General features: G+C 39.5%; 1 protein-coding gene across 1 annotated transcript; it reads right to left on the minus strand.

The window, feature by feature from the left end:
• Positions 1–2,376: 2,376 nt before the first annotated feature.
• eaf1 (ELL associated factor 1) lies at positions 2,377–18,371 on the minus strand. The gene is made up of 6 exons (XM_080203322.1): positions 18,126–18,371; positions 16,290–16,384; positions 12,268–12,404; positions 8,386–8,552; positions 5,457–5,732; positions 2,377–3,394 (listed from the first exon to the last, which is right to left on the minus strand). Exons 1-6 carry the CDS (start codon positions 18,226–18,228, stop codon positions 3,348–3,350), a joined length of 825 nt encoding a protein of 274 aa, XP_080059448.1. The 5' UTR covers positions 18,229–18,371; the 3' UTR covers positions 2,377–3,347.
• Positions 18,372–18,455: the final 84 nt, after the last annotated feature.

Consider the following 18,455-nt stretch of genomic DNA (forward strand, 5'->3'; position numbering starts at 1 on the left):
ATTGGCCTTCTTCTGCACTGTAAGGATTCTATGATTCAATAAGGTTCTACACAAAAGGTCAATAGGTAAAATAAGGACTCATAGGATTAGTTATTAACATGGATGGGGCATTAATTTACAAATTGAAAACAGGGAATGGGCATAAACTGGGTTTTTTTCAAGTTGGCAGAAAAAGGATCAGTGCTGGGTCCTCAGCTGTTCCTCAATCCATATCAATGACTTATATGGAGAGTCAGAGGGTAATGTATCAAAGTTTGCTGCCAATACTAGGCTAGTCAGAAAGGTAAGCTGTGGGAAGGACACAGGTTACAAAGAGTATAGAAAGGTTAGGTGAATGGGCAACAAGGTGGCAGATGGAGTATAATGTAGGAAAGAGTGAAGTTAGTCACTTTGTCATAATGAAAAGCAGAATAATTAAAAGATGAGCAAGGTATGGCATTGATGATCAGATTTAGGTGTTTTTGACAAGGATGCATAAAGTAATTAGGAAGACAAATGGCATACTGGCCTTTATAGCAAGGGGATAAGAGCAAAAGAATAAAGAAGTCTTGCAACAGTTGTACAGGATTTTGATGAGACTGAATCTAGAGTGCTATGTAGTGTTGGTCTTCACATTTAAAGATGCATTTGCATTTGAGACAATAGTGTGAAAGTTCACTAAATAAGCCCCTTGGATGAATGAATTGGCCTATACATAAATTAGGCTTATATTCTCTGGACTCCAGAAGAATCAGAGGTGATCTAATTGCAATCTACAAAATTCTGAATGGACTTGATTGGGTAAATGCTGATTGTTTCTGTTGGTTGGGGAATCTTAAACATGGGGGCACTGTCTCAGGATAACAGGCCATCACTGTGATGGATAGAACTATGAAATATAAACACAGGATAGATTTGGACAAAGAATGCTGTTAACCAACCTGATCTCATCTTGAGAGAATACTTTTAAATACTAGAAACCCTACAGAGCAAAGGAGACCATTCGACCCATCTGGTCTGCGCCCACCAAGACCTCACCCTCATAAGCCCACATATTTACCCCGTTAATTCCTCTAACCTATGCAACCCGAGACACTAAGGGACAATTCAGCATGGCCAATGCACCTAACTTGCACATCTTTGGACTGTGGGAGGAAACCAGAGCATCCAGAGGAATCCCACGCAGACACAGAGAGAACATGCAAACCCCTCACAGACAGTGACTCAAGCTGGGAATCGAACCCAGGTCTCTGGAGCTTGAGGCAGCAGTGCTAAGCACCGTACCACCATGCCACACTGCAATTCTGATTAAAGTTCTTTAATATTGATCAATGATATTAGCTATACATACATAGCTGCTGTATTAAACTACACACACAGTAGTCAGAGGGATAAGAGGGTAAACATTAAAACAGAACATCCTACAGCATGCTGATCATGAAAGAAATCTAAACATAAAAAAGAAATCTGGAGTGAATATGGATACATTTTTGAATCCATCAAGTTGGTGCATGGTTGCTGGAAAATGGTACAGGATTACACTGGCAGAGAGATGTATAAATCTTCAAGTTGTTGAGCAGACCCATCAACAGAACTATCCATAGCAATGGTCCTCTAATCACAGGAAGAATATTATCACCTTTGATATGGCATGGAAACATTGATTATCAAATGTGTTGATAAAGGAATGCGTAAACAAGGGGATACTGAATATTTGAGGCAAAAACTTTCTCCTTGATTTATGGAATAAATTTAAACAAAAATGGCTATGAAAGTCACTGTGAATAGACTTCAAAGGATAATTAGATATGGAGAAGGAAGAAAAGCGGGAATCGGAAAACTGAGTGGAGAGAAACAAAATTTCAGTGTCATGGGGAGATCAGATTATTCCTCTCAATTAGTCATTTCATTTTGCAATTTACTATTTGGCTTAATTATCCAGTGACATGTCACGTTAACGTGCAAGTTATTCCGTTCACAGTTTGACAGGCTGATGCATTAAGGCTTATGGTCTTACACATCAATCTTATTAGAAAACATTAAATATTAATTTCCTATATGTATAAAGATCTTGCTGCACGCTTTATTTCACCTACGTATTGCTGTTTCATTTGGAAACCGTGAATGATATTTCACACTTACAAGTGGGTGCAAATCATAAACCCTGCATACTGAGGTTCTTACCTTAGATGAGTTGTCTGGAGGAAGTGATGAAAAATTATGCAAAAATAGAAAAGTAAAACATATGAAGCACCCTCTCCTCCACCCAATACCTTTCAGTGCCTGTTTACTGAATGCTATGGCAGAGGTCTGGGGACAGTTCACCAGCCCATTCATCAGGGCTAGGAGCAATGTACAGTGATTGCAAGCAGGGAGAGGACAAAATTGCATCAGACATTAACAGGAATGTGTTCTCTAGTTTATGCACACAAAATTCAAAAATATCAAATGAGAGAAATTCAAGAAAGTATTCTGGACATACATTACAGCATTTTTCACTGAACTGCTTAAACAGTAAGAAAAACCCATTTCATGTTGGAAACACTAACATTGCAAGATGGGTGGAGGGCTCAGTCAATATACTGTTCAGTCTCAAACATATTCTTACATGAAAGAAAAATATGCTAATGCTGTTCAAGATGTATTTCATTCACATTGTTATTATATGTCAGATCATCATGCCCAAAAGGCTTTGCTGAAAATTAAAACCCAGTATAGCACCATTTTCACAAAGAAAATTAAAAAATAGGAAACAATCCTGCTGTTGATTTATATAAAGTTTAGCGTGCACAGTGTAGTCAATAAAGACTTTAGGCTAGTATCCAATAAAGATTTATATCATTAACCATCATGAACTACCCATCTTAATATAAGTCATTTCACAAACACTTTGGTATTTGTGGGACATTAGCACTTCCAGAGAATTGTTTGGTTTCTGCATTGTGTGATATCTGTTCTGATATATAAACTTGCTGTATGATTCATATTAATATGTAAACAATGCCTTTATACATAATTGAAATCTATTTCTACTTGGCTGCAGCTTCAATTCTGAACATTTAAGCTTGGCGGTTCGGTCCATTTAAAATATATTTGATCAATAAAGTCTCAGAAAAATTAATTAGAATACTTGACAAAATATACAAGTAAACCAAATTTTTCTAGTTTAACTTTAAAAAGCAGTTAAATATATTTTTAAAATAAAACACACTGCATTAATCACTCAACACTCACACATCTGATATCAAAACTGCAGTAAGGACACACAACGAGTTTTTAAACAGTAAAATCAGGATCAGCAAACTTCTACACCAATGTCATCTCCGTGTTAGGTCATTGTGGAGGTTGTGGTCCATTTTCTTAAAACTTCAATCATCACTGTCGCTTCCAGATTCACTCAATTGCAAATCATTTCCTAAAAATAAAGGTTCATGTTATATACAGCAAGCAACCTTTATATAGCCATTCACATCTATTTTTACTTTCCAGGTAATCCTCTTCTATAAGGGCAATATTAAGTACTGGCCAGGTCACCGGCCTGTGAGCTGCTCAAGAGACAGAATCCACTTTAAAAACTAGGCCTTACTAGAATCCTGCCAGCCAGCTAGCTGCCCACCTGTAAAGGACAGCAAGAAGGCAGCTCAATGGATTTGGGTCTATGAAGATCAGACAGCCTGGAGGTCAACAGGCAAATTATGGGGAGGATCCCATGAGACTTCTGCCAATGGGATGTGGAGCTCATGGTAGAAGCCCAAATCTTGGAAGGAGGATTTTCAGGAATAAGCTATTCTATAATTAGAAGAAAAACCTAAAACAGCCAACTATTCATTGTGCTATGCATTTCAATGGCAATACTACCTAAGAATTAGATGGAAACTAATGTATCCACAGCAAAGTGTTAGTGTCGTATTGTTCACAAGTTTTGTAGGATAGAGATCTCACCCAGGGGAACAGTGCCCCCTATGGGTCTGTGAGGTTTAAAGGGGGTCCATCAAAATTAAAATGTGATCTCATTTCATGCCTGATAGCAATGCCCTTTGTATCCTATTTATAATAGGGAGCATGAAATAGTGGTAACAGCTCAGTGACATCTGTAAGGCTTGAGATTGAATGCAGAACCCATCATTGGGAGCATCCCAATCTGCTACATTGTAGCTAGTGTGCCAGCTCACACCACCCAAGTTCAGGTTGTCTGCAAAACAGCCACAACACTGACTTGCAGTCATCAGGACCTCTCTCTTTGTTGTTGAGATTGTCAAGCTGGCACAGCTCCACTGAATTAAATACGACAATGTAGACACAGAAATGCTAAGTAAAAGTGCTCAACACGACCCAATTATTGACTGTATCTAATAACCAAATGCACAGGAGCCATGACAGCCGGCAGCTTGCAACAAGAGGCAATCAATCCAGCTGCTGAAAATTAATAATACTGACAGGTGGAGTGAATAGATACACCACCATCAGACTGATCTTAACACTGAGCTACATGCATGCTGTCTTTGGCTTCTGTTATAATAAAAACTGGATTTTATTGTAATAGCTTTTGAAAAACAAAGCAATTCTTTAAGTCCCTGCATTATAGGCTGCATTTATTTTTGGCTGGTTGCCATCTTATGCCAGGCCTGGGCCTTCTGCAATTTTTGGCTGAAGAGTTGGTTGCAAACATTCCAATGATTAAAAATTAATAAAATACCTTTTGATAACTTTTATGATGTTGAATATTTATTAATATTTTATACATATCTCTACTTTTGTCAAATTCTGCATAGGTTTAGAAACATGCAGGTCTTAATGAGATATGTTACTTATAGTCTTATGAAGAAAGCCAGGGCAAATTCCTCTGTATATCCAATTAAGCAAAACAAAAATAATAAATATAAATGTTTAACTGCACATAAAAATAATGGTGTTAATGAAATCATCAAAATTACAGCTATTTGATGGAAGTTTATTTTCATTGCTTATATTCCCAAATAGAGCGAGTTTCCTACATGTGCCCTGGTTTCTTCCCACACTCCAAAGATATGCAGGTTAGGTTGATTGCCGTGCTAAATTGACTCTAGTGTCTATTAGCAGGGTAAATATGTGGGGAAACGGGTGGGATTGTGGTCGGTGCAGACTTGATGGGTCAAATGACCTCCTTCTGCACTATAGGATTCTACGAGAAGATGAAAGTTGCCTTTGGCTAAGAATTGAAGATACCATTAACCTTTTCAGATATTCTTGAAAACTGTGTGATCACAGCAGAATGTGGGCAATACCCCTTGCAATAACCAACAGTTTTGGGCATTTCTGCCATAAACAAACATTCTCACATTGGCAGCAACAGGCTTTATCTTTGTTTGATATTGAATACTTGAGAGCCACGCATCTAGTTACAAACACGTATTGCACAGAAGGAAAGTAGAACATAAACTTGGTAGAAAATTATCTCACAACCGCATGAAGAATGCAAATAAGTACAGCGTACTTACTCAGTGTGCTCATAAGCTGATTGCTTCCTGGTCTGCTGGTGCCATTCGTGGCGGCATTTCTGTTACTGTACTGCTGGTATGGCTGTTGCGGCTGCTGTTGCTGGGGTTGGGATTGGGGTTGTTGTTGGGGTTGCATCTGCGGTGGTGTAGAGGAAGGGTGAGCTTCATTTTCCACATCACTGCTAGAGCTGTCGTCACTGCCAGAGGAACTTCCTGAATCTGAGGAACTACTGCTGCTACTCATTTGTTCAATAATATCAACTTCAGCTCTCAATTCTATAAGGATGGAGAGGAAAAGAAACTATTAAGGTAAGATACCAGCTCTAAATTCACTGGCTTTCTTTAAAGAGATGGAACTCAATCTTTCTTAGACATTGTGCCTTGTTTTGCATTAAAATTCTTGTATAGGGAAGAACGCAATACAACAAAAAACAATTTAAAACTATAAATGCTCAAGCACATTTAAAAATCTGTCCTTTTTCCCCTTTCATGCCATACATCATAAAGCAACACATTGCTGAAATTCACAGACAACCACCTTGTCATTCCTGTGTAATTCTCATCACCTGTAGTAAATAGAACAAGTGATATGTTTTAAGGAATAAAAATGCCTGTAGTAGTTACAGCTATCAATAGGAGGAAAAGATAATGAACTCCTTTTGCAAAAATAAATAGAACTATTTATTCACACACAGCTTCTTTCTGAAAACAAAAGGATTCACTATTTCTGCTCCTTAAGAAGTTGAAATCACAGAAAATACGCCAATCTACAATGGAAACGAAGTCAAGGTTGCATTTGTAGATGACACTAAAGTAGTGGAAGCATATTTAAGCACAAATAAATTTAGAAAGATTTGAAGCTTTTGGAAAATGGGAAAATAGATGGTGCATGGAGTTGAACGCTGACAGTTGTAAAAATTAGCATGTAAACAAGGAACTGAATGCATTCTGAATTCAATCATGACGGAGCATATAGAAGAGATTTGCGATTCTCTTAAATTAGAAAAATTAGAACAAATTGCGCATGTTTGCAGTAAAATAAGGCAAAACAAACTACTGAGTTGCACCAGCATGGATAAATAGTACAAGTAAAAAAGCAAAAATACTGCATAAAAATAGAGTTAGACTCCATGTTCACCATTGTATGAGGAGGATATTATTTGTTTTACAAGATTACATTATAATGCAAACAAGGTAATAACATGTTGGCATTAAAGGTAGTAGAAATCTGGAACTGCCACTCCCAAGTAGCTATTGAGGCTAGATCAAACAATCAAAGTTTTACATTTTTTTAGAAGTTTTGTTAAGCAAGAGGTGTAGAACCAAGGTGGTAAATGGAATTAAGATACCAATCTGCCATGATCTAGCACAAAGGAGAAACAGAACTAAGGTACTGAAAAGTCTGTTCCTGTGCCTCAAACATTTACACAAAGAGTGGATGGTGAAACAAATGAATAGTTGGGCTGAAGAGTAGAAACAGTGGTGGCTAAATGAGAGAGATGTACAGACCAGAAAGAGACTCATCATATTTGTACTTGACCGTTGCCTGAAATAATCCCACTGTCCCAAATCTCTTTCTCAAGAGCCAAAAATCTTACTCAACTCCAAATAATGATCCACTTTCTTTTAAAAGATTCAGCGATCTTTGCCTCAGCAACTTGCTGCAGTAAAGCATTCCAAGCTCTAACTCTTAAATTATCAATGATAAATTTTAACTTGATGACCCTCAATGAGGAAATAGTCAAAATTCTTCAAAATTTAAAAACATAATTAAAGTCTCTTTTTTATCCACTCTGTTCTATCAGAAACGGTCCAAGTATTTGGAGTTCCAAAGAAGTCATATGAACTCAAAATGTTAACTGTTTCTCTCTCTGCTAAACCCACTGAGTTTTTCCAGCACTTTTGTTTTCATTTCAAATTTCCATTATCCACAGTACTTCGCTTTTATCTCAAGTATGTCCCCATCACTATTAAGTTCTCATTCTTGGTAACATTCTGGTGGATCTATGTTGTCTGCTTCCATGACTTAAATATGTTTTATATAAGGGGGTACCAAAAATTTGCATCCTGTGTGCAACTGTAGTTTGCTATTGTCTTGTAACTATTTATCATTGTCTCTCTGCTCCAATTTATAAAACCCAAAATGTTACTGGCCTTTTATAACTATTTAGCTGAATGTATACTTTAAAAGAACCTCTAGGTCTTTCTGTTGCTGCATATATTTTATAACTTTCCAATGAATGCATACTATTTTATAAAACAAAACAAACTTCTCCATTATAATTTGAATCTGTCAATCTGTTCATTCCTTTCACCTGTCCAGGGCCTCCTGAAGTCTGACAACCATACCAAACTAGCCAAACCTTTTACTTATATTGGCTCATGGGGAATACTATTTTTAACTCTCCTCAAATTCAAGGAACATCCACTTAGTCTCCCTCTCCGTTTCCTGTTCATCAGCCAACTCTCCATCTACGCAGCTACAATTGCTCTTATATCAGACTTGAAATTTTGTAACAGATTGTTTACAAGATAACTGATTGAAAGCCGTCTGAAATTTCATCAATATTGCATTTCCTGATCTATCCAAATTGGTCACTTCTTCAGCATACTTATTTATCAATATATGTGTACGAACGACTTGGACTCAGATTTATATCAAAATGTACAGGTGGCCCAGAATGGGAAGCTTAGTCAACACTGAAGACTGTAAACTATTTGGGAAAGACAAACAGGTTTGTCGGCAGAGCATATGGATAAACCAAAGAGAAACGCAAGGTCATACATTTTGGGAGGAGGAACAGGATAGAAGATATACACTAAACTGTAAAACATTGGAACAAGCAGTTGGAGCTTGTCACATCAAATAATTTTTCCTGCTCCCAAACATTTTCATGTTTGCATCCACACAGATCTTTTGTTTGTATACCTCTTTTTATGTCATCGAGCTGTGGTTCAGGTGATGGATTGTCCTTTGAAGGAGACGTTTTCGGCCCAGGACATGGCTTATTTGGGGCTCTAAACTGCGCAGAAGGTTGAGATCTTCGTACGGCTTGCGACTCCAACTGAGCCTGGATTTTACTGCTCCCTTCAGCTCTGAAACAATTATTAGTAATTGACGATTAAGGTGTGTTGAGAAATCAATCATTAGATAGTTACAAGAAAACCTTCCACATTACCAACTCAAAAACAGGTTCAGTAGAAAATAGAATTAATACATCTTACTCTATTATACTGAACAAGTGGATCATGAAGAAAAAAAGTTCCAATTTCTTATTTATCAAGTCCATTTTTGTTTATTTCATTTCCTGAACAATCCTGGATAGAGCATAGTTCCAGAGGCAGCACAATGGCACCTTGCTGTCTCAGTGCCAGGGACTCAGATTCAATTCTGACCATGGGTGACTGTGTAAAGTTTGCACATTCTCCCATCATCTACGCTCCTGTTTCCTCCCACAAGATGTGCAGGTTGGGTGGATTGGTCATGCTAAATTGCCCCTTAGTGTCCTAGATTAGGGCCATTAATGGGGCAAATACATGGGGCTATGGAGATAGGGTTGGGTAGGATGATCTGGGGAGGTGATGGCCTAGTGATATTATCACTAGACTATTAATCCAGAAACTCAGCTGAGGACCTAGGTTCAAATTCCATTACGGCAAATGGTGGAATTTGAATTCAATAAAAAATATCTGAGTAGGATGACCTGTCGGAAAGTCAGTGCAGACTTGATGGGCTGACTGGCATCCTGCTGCATGTAGCGATTCTGTGAATCTACGAGGAACACCAAAAGCTCTCAAAGTTGCTATTCTTCATGTACGAGCCCAAACACTGAATGTCAGGAGGCTAATTAGTTGTGGAAAGCCTCAAAACAAATATATTTGTATCTTCACCCAATGTTCATAATCACATTTTCCAGGAGTAACTCAAGTAGTGATCAGCAATGGCACAAATACATCAGTGAAAAACTTGCCTCCCATAAGTGTTAGAATGGTTTTCTAGCATCATTCCTGTAAAATTTCTCATGATTATGCCATAGAAAACACAGGCGGTAACAGAAGATAAAATAATTCAACCAGAAAAGATTCAAGAATTTGTTGTGCGTTTAATTGTGCAATATTGCCAAAACTCAAGCATTTACAAACTGTTTCAAATTCTTACGAAATTCACATTTACATTTCAAGCCTCATTTCTTTTTTAAAAAGAACTTGAATGCAATACAGAGTGACGTACAGATACTGTCACTGGACTCGTAATCTGGAGACCCTGGAAAATGCTCCATGGACCAGGGTTTGAATCCTGGCAGGTGGTGAAATTTGAATTAAATTATTAAAAAAGCTGGAATTAAAAGTCTAATGACTGTCGATTATCATAAAAACCCATCTGGTTAATTAATGTTCATTCATTAATGTTATTCAGGGAAGGAAATCTGCCATCCTTACTCAGTCTGGCCTAACAATGTGGTTGACTCTTAAATACCCTCTGAAATGGTCCAGCTAGCCACTCAGTTCAAAGGCGATTAGCGATGGGCAATAAATCCTGGCCCAACCAGCAACACCCACATCCCATGAATAAAAAAAAACTGGACTGGCACTTAGAAAGGTCAGTTGAAATTCAGTTTAATTGTGCTTTTGTTTCCAACAAAAATCTTCAATTTATATTGCCAAGAGGAGAAACCACTCACTACAGCCACATGATCCATTAAATTACTGTGTGTCTTTGGCTAAAAAAAAAATTGTCTTCGGAGAACCTGCAGAACTCAGCTGGATAATTTAACATAACAGTGCTATCAATCAGCAAAAATAACCTACTCACTGACACTCATTTTGGGTTCTGTTAGGCCCATTCAGTTCCCAAACTCATTACAGCCTTGAATCAAACATAAACAAAAGAGCTGAACTGCTCTGGACTTCATTATAGCCTTAGTTCAAACATGAACGAAAGAGCTGAACTAAAGAGGTGAAGTAACAGAGGTGACTTCCCTTGACATTAAGGCAGCATTTGACTCAGCAACATCAAAGAGTCAGAGCAAAATTGACGTCAATGAGAATCAGGGTGAAAACACTCCACTAACTGGAGTCATACCTAGCACAAATGAAGATGATTGTCATTTATGGAGGTCACTCATCTAACTCTTTGGATATAACTGCAGGAATTGCTCAGGATAGTGTCTTATGCCCAACCATTTGCAACTCCTCAGATACTGAAGCCATCTGCATCCATATCAGTAAGACATGGACAATATTCATGCTTGGAGTGATAAGTGGCAAATAATATTCACGCTACACAAGTGCCAGGCAATGACCATCTCCAGCAAAAGAAAACCCAATCATTTCCCATGACATTCAATGGCATAGCCATTGCTGACTCCCCCACTTTCATAATCCTGGGAGTTACCACGGACCAGAAATTACAAGATGTACAATGGCTATAAGAGCAGATCAGAGGCTGGGATTTCTGTGATGAGTAACTCAACTCTTGTTGTCCCAAAACCTATCGCCTATCTACAAGGCACAAATCAGACATATAATGGAACAATCTCAATTCGCCTGACTGATTGCAAGTCCAAGAACACTCAAGAAGACTGACACCATCCACGACAAGGCACTCCATCCACCACCTTCAACATTCATTCCCTCTACCACTGACACAGTGTCAACAGTGTGTACAAAATAGGATGGCACAATGGTTAGCATTGCTGCCTGTCAGTGTCAGGGATCCAGGTTCAATTTGGGCTCGGTCACTTTGGGTGGAGTTTGCACTTTCTCCCCATGTCTGTATGGATTTTCTCACGGTGCTCCAGTTTCCTCCCACAGTCCAAAGATGTGCAGGTTAGGTTGACTGGCCATGCTAAATTGCCCCTTAGTATCAGAAGATTAGCAGGGTAAATGTGGGGGGGTTACGGGAATAGACCCTGGGTGGAATTATGGTCAGTACGGACTTGATGAGCCGAATGCCTCCTTTTGTACTGTAGGGATTCCATGATTCTATGAAATAGACTGCAGCAACTCACCAAGATTCTGTCAACAGTACCATCCAATCCTATAACCTTTATGACCAAAAAGAACAAGAGCAGCAGATGCACTGAAACACCTCCATCTGCAAGTTCTCTGTCAAGCCACACATCATTTTGACTAGGTACTATATCAGTTTCTTCAGTGTTGCTGAGTCAAAATCCTAGAATTCCCCAAATGTGGTACACACATGGACTGCAATGGTTCAGGAAAGCAGATCACCACCTCCTTCTCAAGGGTAATTAGGGATGGTCAATAAATGCGGGTCCAGCCAGCAACCTCAACATCCTGTGAAAGAATTTAAAACCTATGCCCATAAAATTATCTGGTGAGCTTTAAGTGCTTTTCACTATTCTGATATTTAAAAATATTAAATGGCAACCTGCCCGATATCTGCAGAAATCTTAGAAATTGAGCATTTTATAGTTATTGAATTTATAGTTCCAGAGGTGATCATTCAGTGCATTGTGTCCCTAAGTTCTGAAAGTACAAAAGGGCGATTGTTAGGAGAATAAATTAAAAATGTAACAAGCATCAGGTCAGACCCCCAAGGAATAAGTCAGGTCTTTGAGAGTTAGCATGGATATGAAGAGTTCAATAGCCTTCTTTTATGTGATAAAGTTCAAAGATTCCATAAATGCTAATGTATTTTTATTGATTATTGTTAATCTGATTATAAAAATTTTGTATAGGTGTAAATCAGAAAAATATGGGATTACAAACCAATGTATAGAAATAGTACATTATCAGTCACAAAAACAATTATTCAATTCAATTTAAAAACAGTTTGTAGTCTCACCTGGTTTTCTTCACCTGTATACTGCTACTCAGTTTTTCAAGCACAAATTCCCCAGTATCATGGTTAATGATAAGTACACAATCCTTCTGATATGGTCTTTTATTACCTTTGAAAACAGTCATTGGAGGAGTAGAGCCCTGATAAAGAAACCAGATATTACTGCAGTTCTGCTTTACTCTGGCTTATATCAGAGTTCAAATTGGCAAAACAATATCACTGTATTCTCCAAATATTGCACCATACTTTAACAAAGCTCCTAGATATTCCCTACTTCAGTAAATACATCTTACATGGAATGGTAAAGACATTTTATCTTTATATTTTAATAAAAATACCAACATTGATTTGGAAAAACGTTTACTAGTCTACTCCTGAAAAGTTCAAGTTGAGTGTAATTGGGGAAGCAGCTGAAGATGGTTGGGCCTATGATACTATCCTGGGGAACTCTCTGCAGCCGAATGAGGGGGGATCTAATAGAGGTATATAAGATTATGAAGGGTATAGATAGAGTAAACAGAGGTAAGCTATTTCCTATAATTGACACGTAGGACAAGGGGCCATGGACTTAAGGTGAGGGGGGAGCGGTACAACACAGATATTAGAGGGAGGTTTTTCACACAGAGGGTAGTGGGGGTATGGAATGCTCTGCCAAGTAAGGTGGTGGAGGCAAACACGCTAGAGTCCTTTAAGAGTAACTTAGACAGGCACATGACTGAGTTGGAGATGGGTGGATATAGGAGAACCTTTTAAATAAGGGTCATTAGCATTGGGGCGTCCCTGGTAATGTAAATGGGTGTAATATGATAATAATGTTTTTTTTTTCTCTTTCATTCACAGGTTTTAAGTCGGTCCACCTCATGTCCAACGAGGGGCATACACGCGATGGGTCGTACTGGGGCTGCTCTTGGTTGTTCGAGATTGGCCTAGTGCTTCATGTCGTTAGTGTGTGCCTAAACTGGACAAGATACTGGGCAAGATGACAGCTCAGTGACTATTGCTGATTGCTGTACAGACACATGGATTTGGGCCGGTGTCTGTGGGAGTTTGCGCATCCTCCTCGTGCTTGCGTGGGTTTTCTCTGGGTGCTCTGGTTTCCTCCCACACCCCAAAGATGTACTGTTAGGCTGATTGGCAGGAATAAATTGTCCCTAAATCAGTTTCTCTCAATCTGGATGGCCATAAAACATTAGATAGGGGTCATGGGTAGAGAGGTGGATTGGTGGTGTTGAGATGGCGGCGCGGGCTCGTTGGGCCAAAGGGCCTGTTTCCCGGGCTGATTTTGTTCTTTGTATCCAGGGACTTAGATGATTGACCCTCAAAAATCACAATCATCTTCCTTTATGCTAGTACTCAGGCAGGTATTTCATTCCAATTTATTTAAATACTGAAAAGATAGAAATTTTGCATATCAGTGAAGTGTACCCTTCATTTTGATAAAGCAACAAAGAATTACCAATTTTTGCACAAAATTACAACTTTACTGTTATGGGCATTGCCTGATTCGAATTATTAGATGATCCAGCAATAATCCAAAATAAGAACTCATAAGAGCTAGGACCAAGAATAGGCAATTTAGCCCTTTGATCCTATTCTGTTTTTTAATACAGTTAATGGAATTATTAAATTAACACAAATTAAGAGGTTTTTAGCAAATAATTAAACATACTTGCAGCCGACAACACAAACAGAAACTATAAAACACAGTAATACATGTATGTTCCCTCTCTACAAATTATTTTCTTCACACGATTTCACTGTTCAGTGATGTAACTTGCTCAACTTGAGTATCACTTTCATTAAGGCTCAGCATATTATTTCAAGATGCAATGGTACCATAACTTCCCATGTGTTCAATTCCAAATATACCAGCCTGGGCTGTTGCTAAGTGGGCATTAGGCATAATAAACCTGCTAGTTTCCAATTGTATCTTTGTGCAATAGTAATTGAGGAGTCCTTTAACTTGCTTCATGAAACTGATATTGCCTAATAATTTGCCTAATAACATTCTGTCTTTTTCTGTTTAGATAACAAGAATCATGCTAAAACCCAGCTGTGGTGACAGCAATAAATCCTTAGAGGTACTCAAGAGAACCACAGGCCACAGGTGAAAACAAGACATCCCAAAAGTGGGTAACCAACCTGTTATCTACCCTCTGCCTCACAGTATTACTAGTATCTATTCTCTAGCAATGGTTTCTTGAATGGAGTTCATAATCTAAACCAGCGGTCTCCAAACTCCGATCTGGATGCGGCCCGCTGCGGGCTGAATGTGGCTCGCGGGCCGTAGTATGGAGACCCCTGATCTAGACCAACACTCCATTGTAATATTGAAGTGGTGTAGTACTGTAACAGTGCTATCTTTTGAAGGAGATGTCTGCCTTCTCAGGTGGCTGTAAAAGACCACATATTGCTATTTTGAAGGGGAGAGTTCTTCTAGGTGTCCTAACCAATACCCATCCCTCAAACAACACTTCAACCAACACAAACTCAGTCATGATCAGATTGCTGTTTGTGAATCTTTGTTGTGTGCAGATTACATGAGCATTTCTTGCATTGCAACAAGAACTGCACTTCAAAAATTACTTAAATTGACTGTAAAGCTCATTGGGGTGTCCCAAAGTCACAAAGCACAATATAAATTTGAATCTGTCTTTCTTTCCTACCCCATACAATCACCTCTAGAGTATCCCATGGGTCCATAGTTGGTCCTTTTCTCATTTTACCTGATGCCTTCAGAGGCATCAGCCATAGACATGGGACCAGTTTCCACATGTATTTTGATAATGCCAGCTTTATCTCTTCACCACCATCCATGACATCATGCCCACTTCAGTGCTGTCAGACTGATTATCCAGTGTCAGAACCTCTGCAATTGAAGATCACACACAAAAACATCATTTTTTGCTCGTCGATAATTTCTATATTTTTACTGCTTGTTCCATTGTACACCCTGGCTGCTAAATGCAGGATGAACTTTGGTACATTATTTGAGCCACAACAAAGCTTCAAACTATTCATACTACTACTATGTCAATAGAATTTCAACTCCAAAAGATATTATCTGCTTCATCTTTCCACCACTGCTGAGGGGCCTATCAATACTTTAACAAGCTCTTCAAAAAATATCCTCATTATCAAACACAGCTCCACTCTTCACTTTTCAGGACTCTGGTACCCACATTCTGTCCTGCACCAGATTCTATTTGCTCATTATCACGTTATTTCCAATCTCTTTCAGCCCCGTGTTCAAAATCTGATCCCTTCTCACAAATACTTACATGGTTTTACCTCTCAATGACTCTAACTGCCTCCAGCCTGCACATTCCTTTGAACTTGCATTTATACTGATTCTTGAACAAAAGAAAAAAATCCATCCCAAAATGTTTCACAAAAGATAGCAGGAGGAATGACCAAAAGCTTGGACAAAGGGGTGAATTTTAAGGAAGTTCTTAAAATGAATGAAACAGAACAAGTTAGAGAGGCAGTTCCAGAGCAGTGTCAAACATACTTTGGTCACCCTTCCCAATTTCTCTTTTATTATTTGGCATCCATCGCTTCCTTAAGAAACAAGATATTTTATGACGCCCACTTGGAAGACAAATTTCCCCCAAATACCTGTCTGAAACTGACCTTTTAGAGGAAGGCTCCTTACAACTTCAATTATTGCAGAGTTTTTACTGACTAGCCAGACCAAGAATCTAGCACATTTTCACATTCATTTCTTGTAGTAATTTAGGAAGTTTCATTTTCAGAGGCCACAAAGGATATTTGATATATTGAAATTAAATAAATGTTGCCTTGGACATTCCACTTACAGTATTCCTTTTGATGTTGTGCAGTGAAGTTGATACTTTTGTAACAGCATAAAACAGAGTCAAAAGGCAGTAGGAAAGATCAGGTGCTGGATGAAATAACAGCAAGAAATTCAAGTTCTGATATATAGATTTTGTGGATCAAACCTTATTTGAGATAGAAAGAGTTCTAATCTGACAAGAGCAAAGCCCGTATTTATGAGAACTTACTGGGATGTGTGGCAATGTTATGGTGACTTGGTCACCTTTTCCAACCTGCAGCTCACCCTCACAAGTGGTATCAATGGATGCTGGCTTAAAGTCATCTGAAAGGAAAGAGATGCACACATCAGTTATCAAAAAAGGACAGTCTGCACAGATCAAGTATCACTGTTCATCTCTACGTCTTTCCATATGAACGTGAGCAGTGAGCATTCACAAATGATTTGACAATGCAACTCAAAGCACCATGTTCTGCACACAACAACACTTGTCTATCAGGGGTCATTGGACAGCAATTGGGAAAACAATCCTGGGTAACTTAGAGTCAAAGGGTTCACAACATGTGGAATTACATCCCAATAAGTAGCCAATGTCTCTCCACCTCGACTCCATTTGCCCAACTATGTTCTATATCCCTAGATACTCACACCCAATAAAAATCTATGAATCCATTCCATTAACATTGCAATTCATACTTTTTGGGGAATCCTTTTTATGAAAAAGGTTGATAAGTCAGCCTTGTCTGAGTAGTTGCACTCTTGTTTCACGTCAGCAGTTGAGGGCTCAAACCAGCAGAGCACAAAATCCAGGCTGACACTCCAATGTAAACACCCAGGAATTTCTTCACGGTGACAACTGCCACCTGGCACATGGGACTTGAAACCTGCAGCCCGCTCCGTCTTCTCAGGTAAACGTAAAATGAAAATCACTATTTTCACAATACGCAATCCCTCAACCAATATTGAAAGTAAAACAGAAAATGCTGAAAACTTTCTGCAGGTCTGACAGCATCTATGGAGAGAATAGAACTACATTGAGTCAGGGTGACCCTCCAGCAGAGATGACAAAATATTGGTTCTATTCTCTTTCCACAGATTCTGTCAGACCTGCTGAGATTTTCCAGCATTTTTTGTTTTTGTTTCAGATTTCCAGGATCTACAGCATTTTGCTTTCATCACTAGATTTTTGTTAAAGTTTATTTATTAGCATCACAAGTAGGCTTACGTGAGATTAGTGTGACAATCCCCTAGTCGCCACACTCCAGCACTTGTTCAAGTAAACTGACAGAGAATTTAGTGTGGCCAATGCACCTAACCAGCACATCTTTCAGAATGGAGGAGGAAACCAGAACACCTGGAGGAAACCCATGCAGGCAGGGGGTGAACATGCAGACTCCGCATCAACAGTGACCCAAGCCAGGAATCGAGCCCAGGTCCCTGGCGCTGAGAGGCAGCAGCGCTAACCACTGTGCTACCCTAGAAAGTAGATGGTCATTATTATTACCCATGGTGGAACCTTGCTATGTGCAAATTGGAGCTGCTAGGTCTCTAATACTGTTAGGCATTTTGGGGGGCACTCCCAGGAAGTGAAAGGTTACATATATATATAAAGACCAATAGATCGCTGCTGAACCGTCTAAACATAGTGTGGCGACCAGGGGATTTTCACAGTAACTTCACTGCAATGTTAATGTAAGCCTACTTCCAACACTAATAAATAACTACTAAAACTAAAAGGGGTTACAAGCCAAGCTTATCTAACCCGGAAGGGAGGGTGGGGCCATTTAAATTAACCCTTTAAATCCTGTTGTCTTACGTTGCCCCGGGGTAACTAGGGCAACAGAAGGAAGGCGATTGGGGTGGGGGGGCAGCGCTTCCAGGGTCGCTCAAGAACAATGTGCATTCGGCCAGACGCAAGCCGAGCTCTCAGAGCCGCCTGCCCCATTCACTTTATATCTAGTAGTGGAACTCTCGCTATGTCTTCCCCCGCCTGAATATCATACTGGCGGCCTCAGGCTGCTAGGCCTCAGGCTTCCCTCTCCGGCCTACTCCCGCACTCACTCACAGCGGATAGTGTGAAACGAGCTCTTGGGCCGTTTCTCGAAACTCTCGCCCAATTTCAGCACGTGCTCCTCCTTGCCCAGCGCCGGCTGCGCGGTGCCATTCATCGCCGAACGCTTCAATCATCAATAAATAAAAACTCCCCTGCCGGAGCGGCCCCACCGTCTTTCCCCTTCCGATGGAGTTTTTTTTTAAACGTGACCGACCGGGCGGCCGTTAAATTCAAACAGTAAATATACCCGACGACGCCGCGAATGCCCGCGCGCACTGACGGGGAGGCAGCGGCGCACGCGCAGAACGCGGCGGCGAAGTCGCGCGCTGCTGGTAGCGCATG

The sequence above is a fragment of the Carcharhinus amblyrhynchos genome, chromosome 2 (genome assembly GCF_965287045.1).
Source record: "Carcharhinus amblyrhynchos chromosome 2, sCarAmb.v2.hapA, whole genome shotgun sequence".
Taxonomy (NCBI): domain Eukaryota; kingdom Metazoa; phylum Chordata; class Chondrichthyes; order Carcharhiniformes; family Carcharhinidae; genus Carcharhinus; species Carcharhinus amblyrhynchos.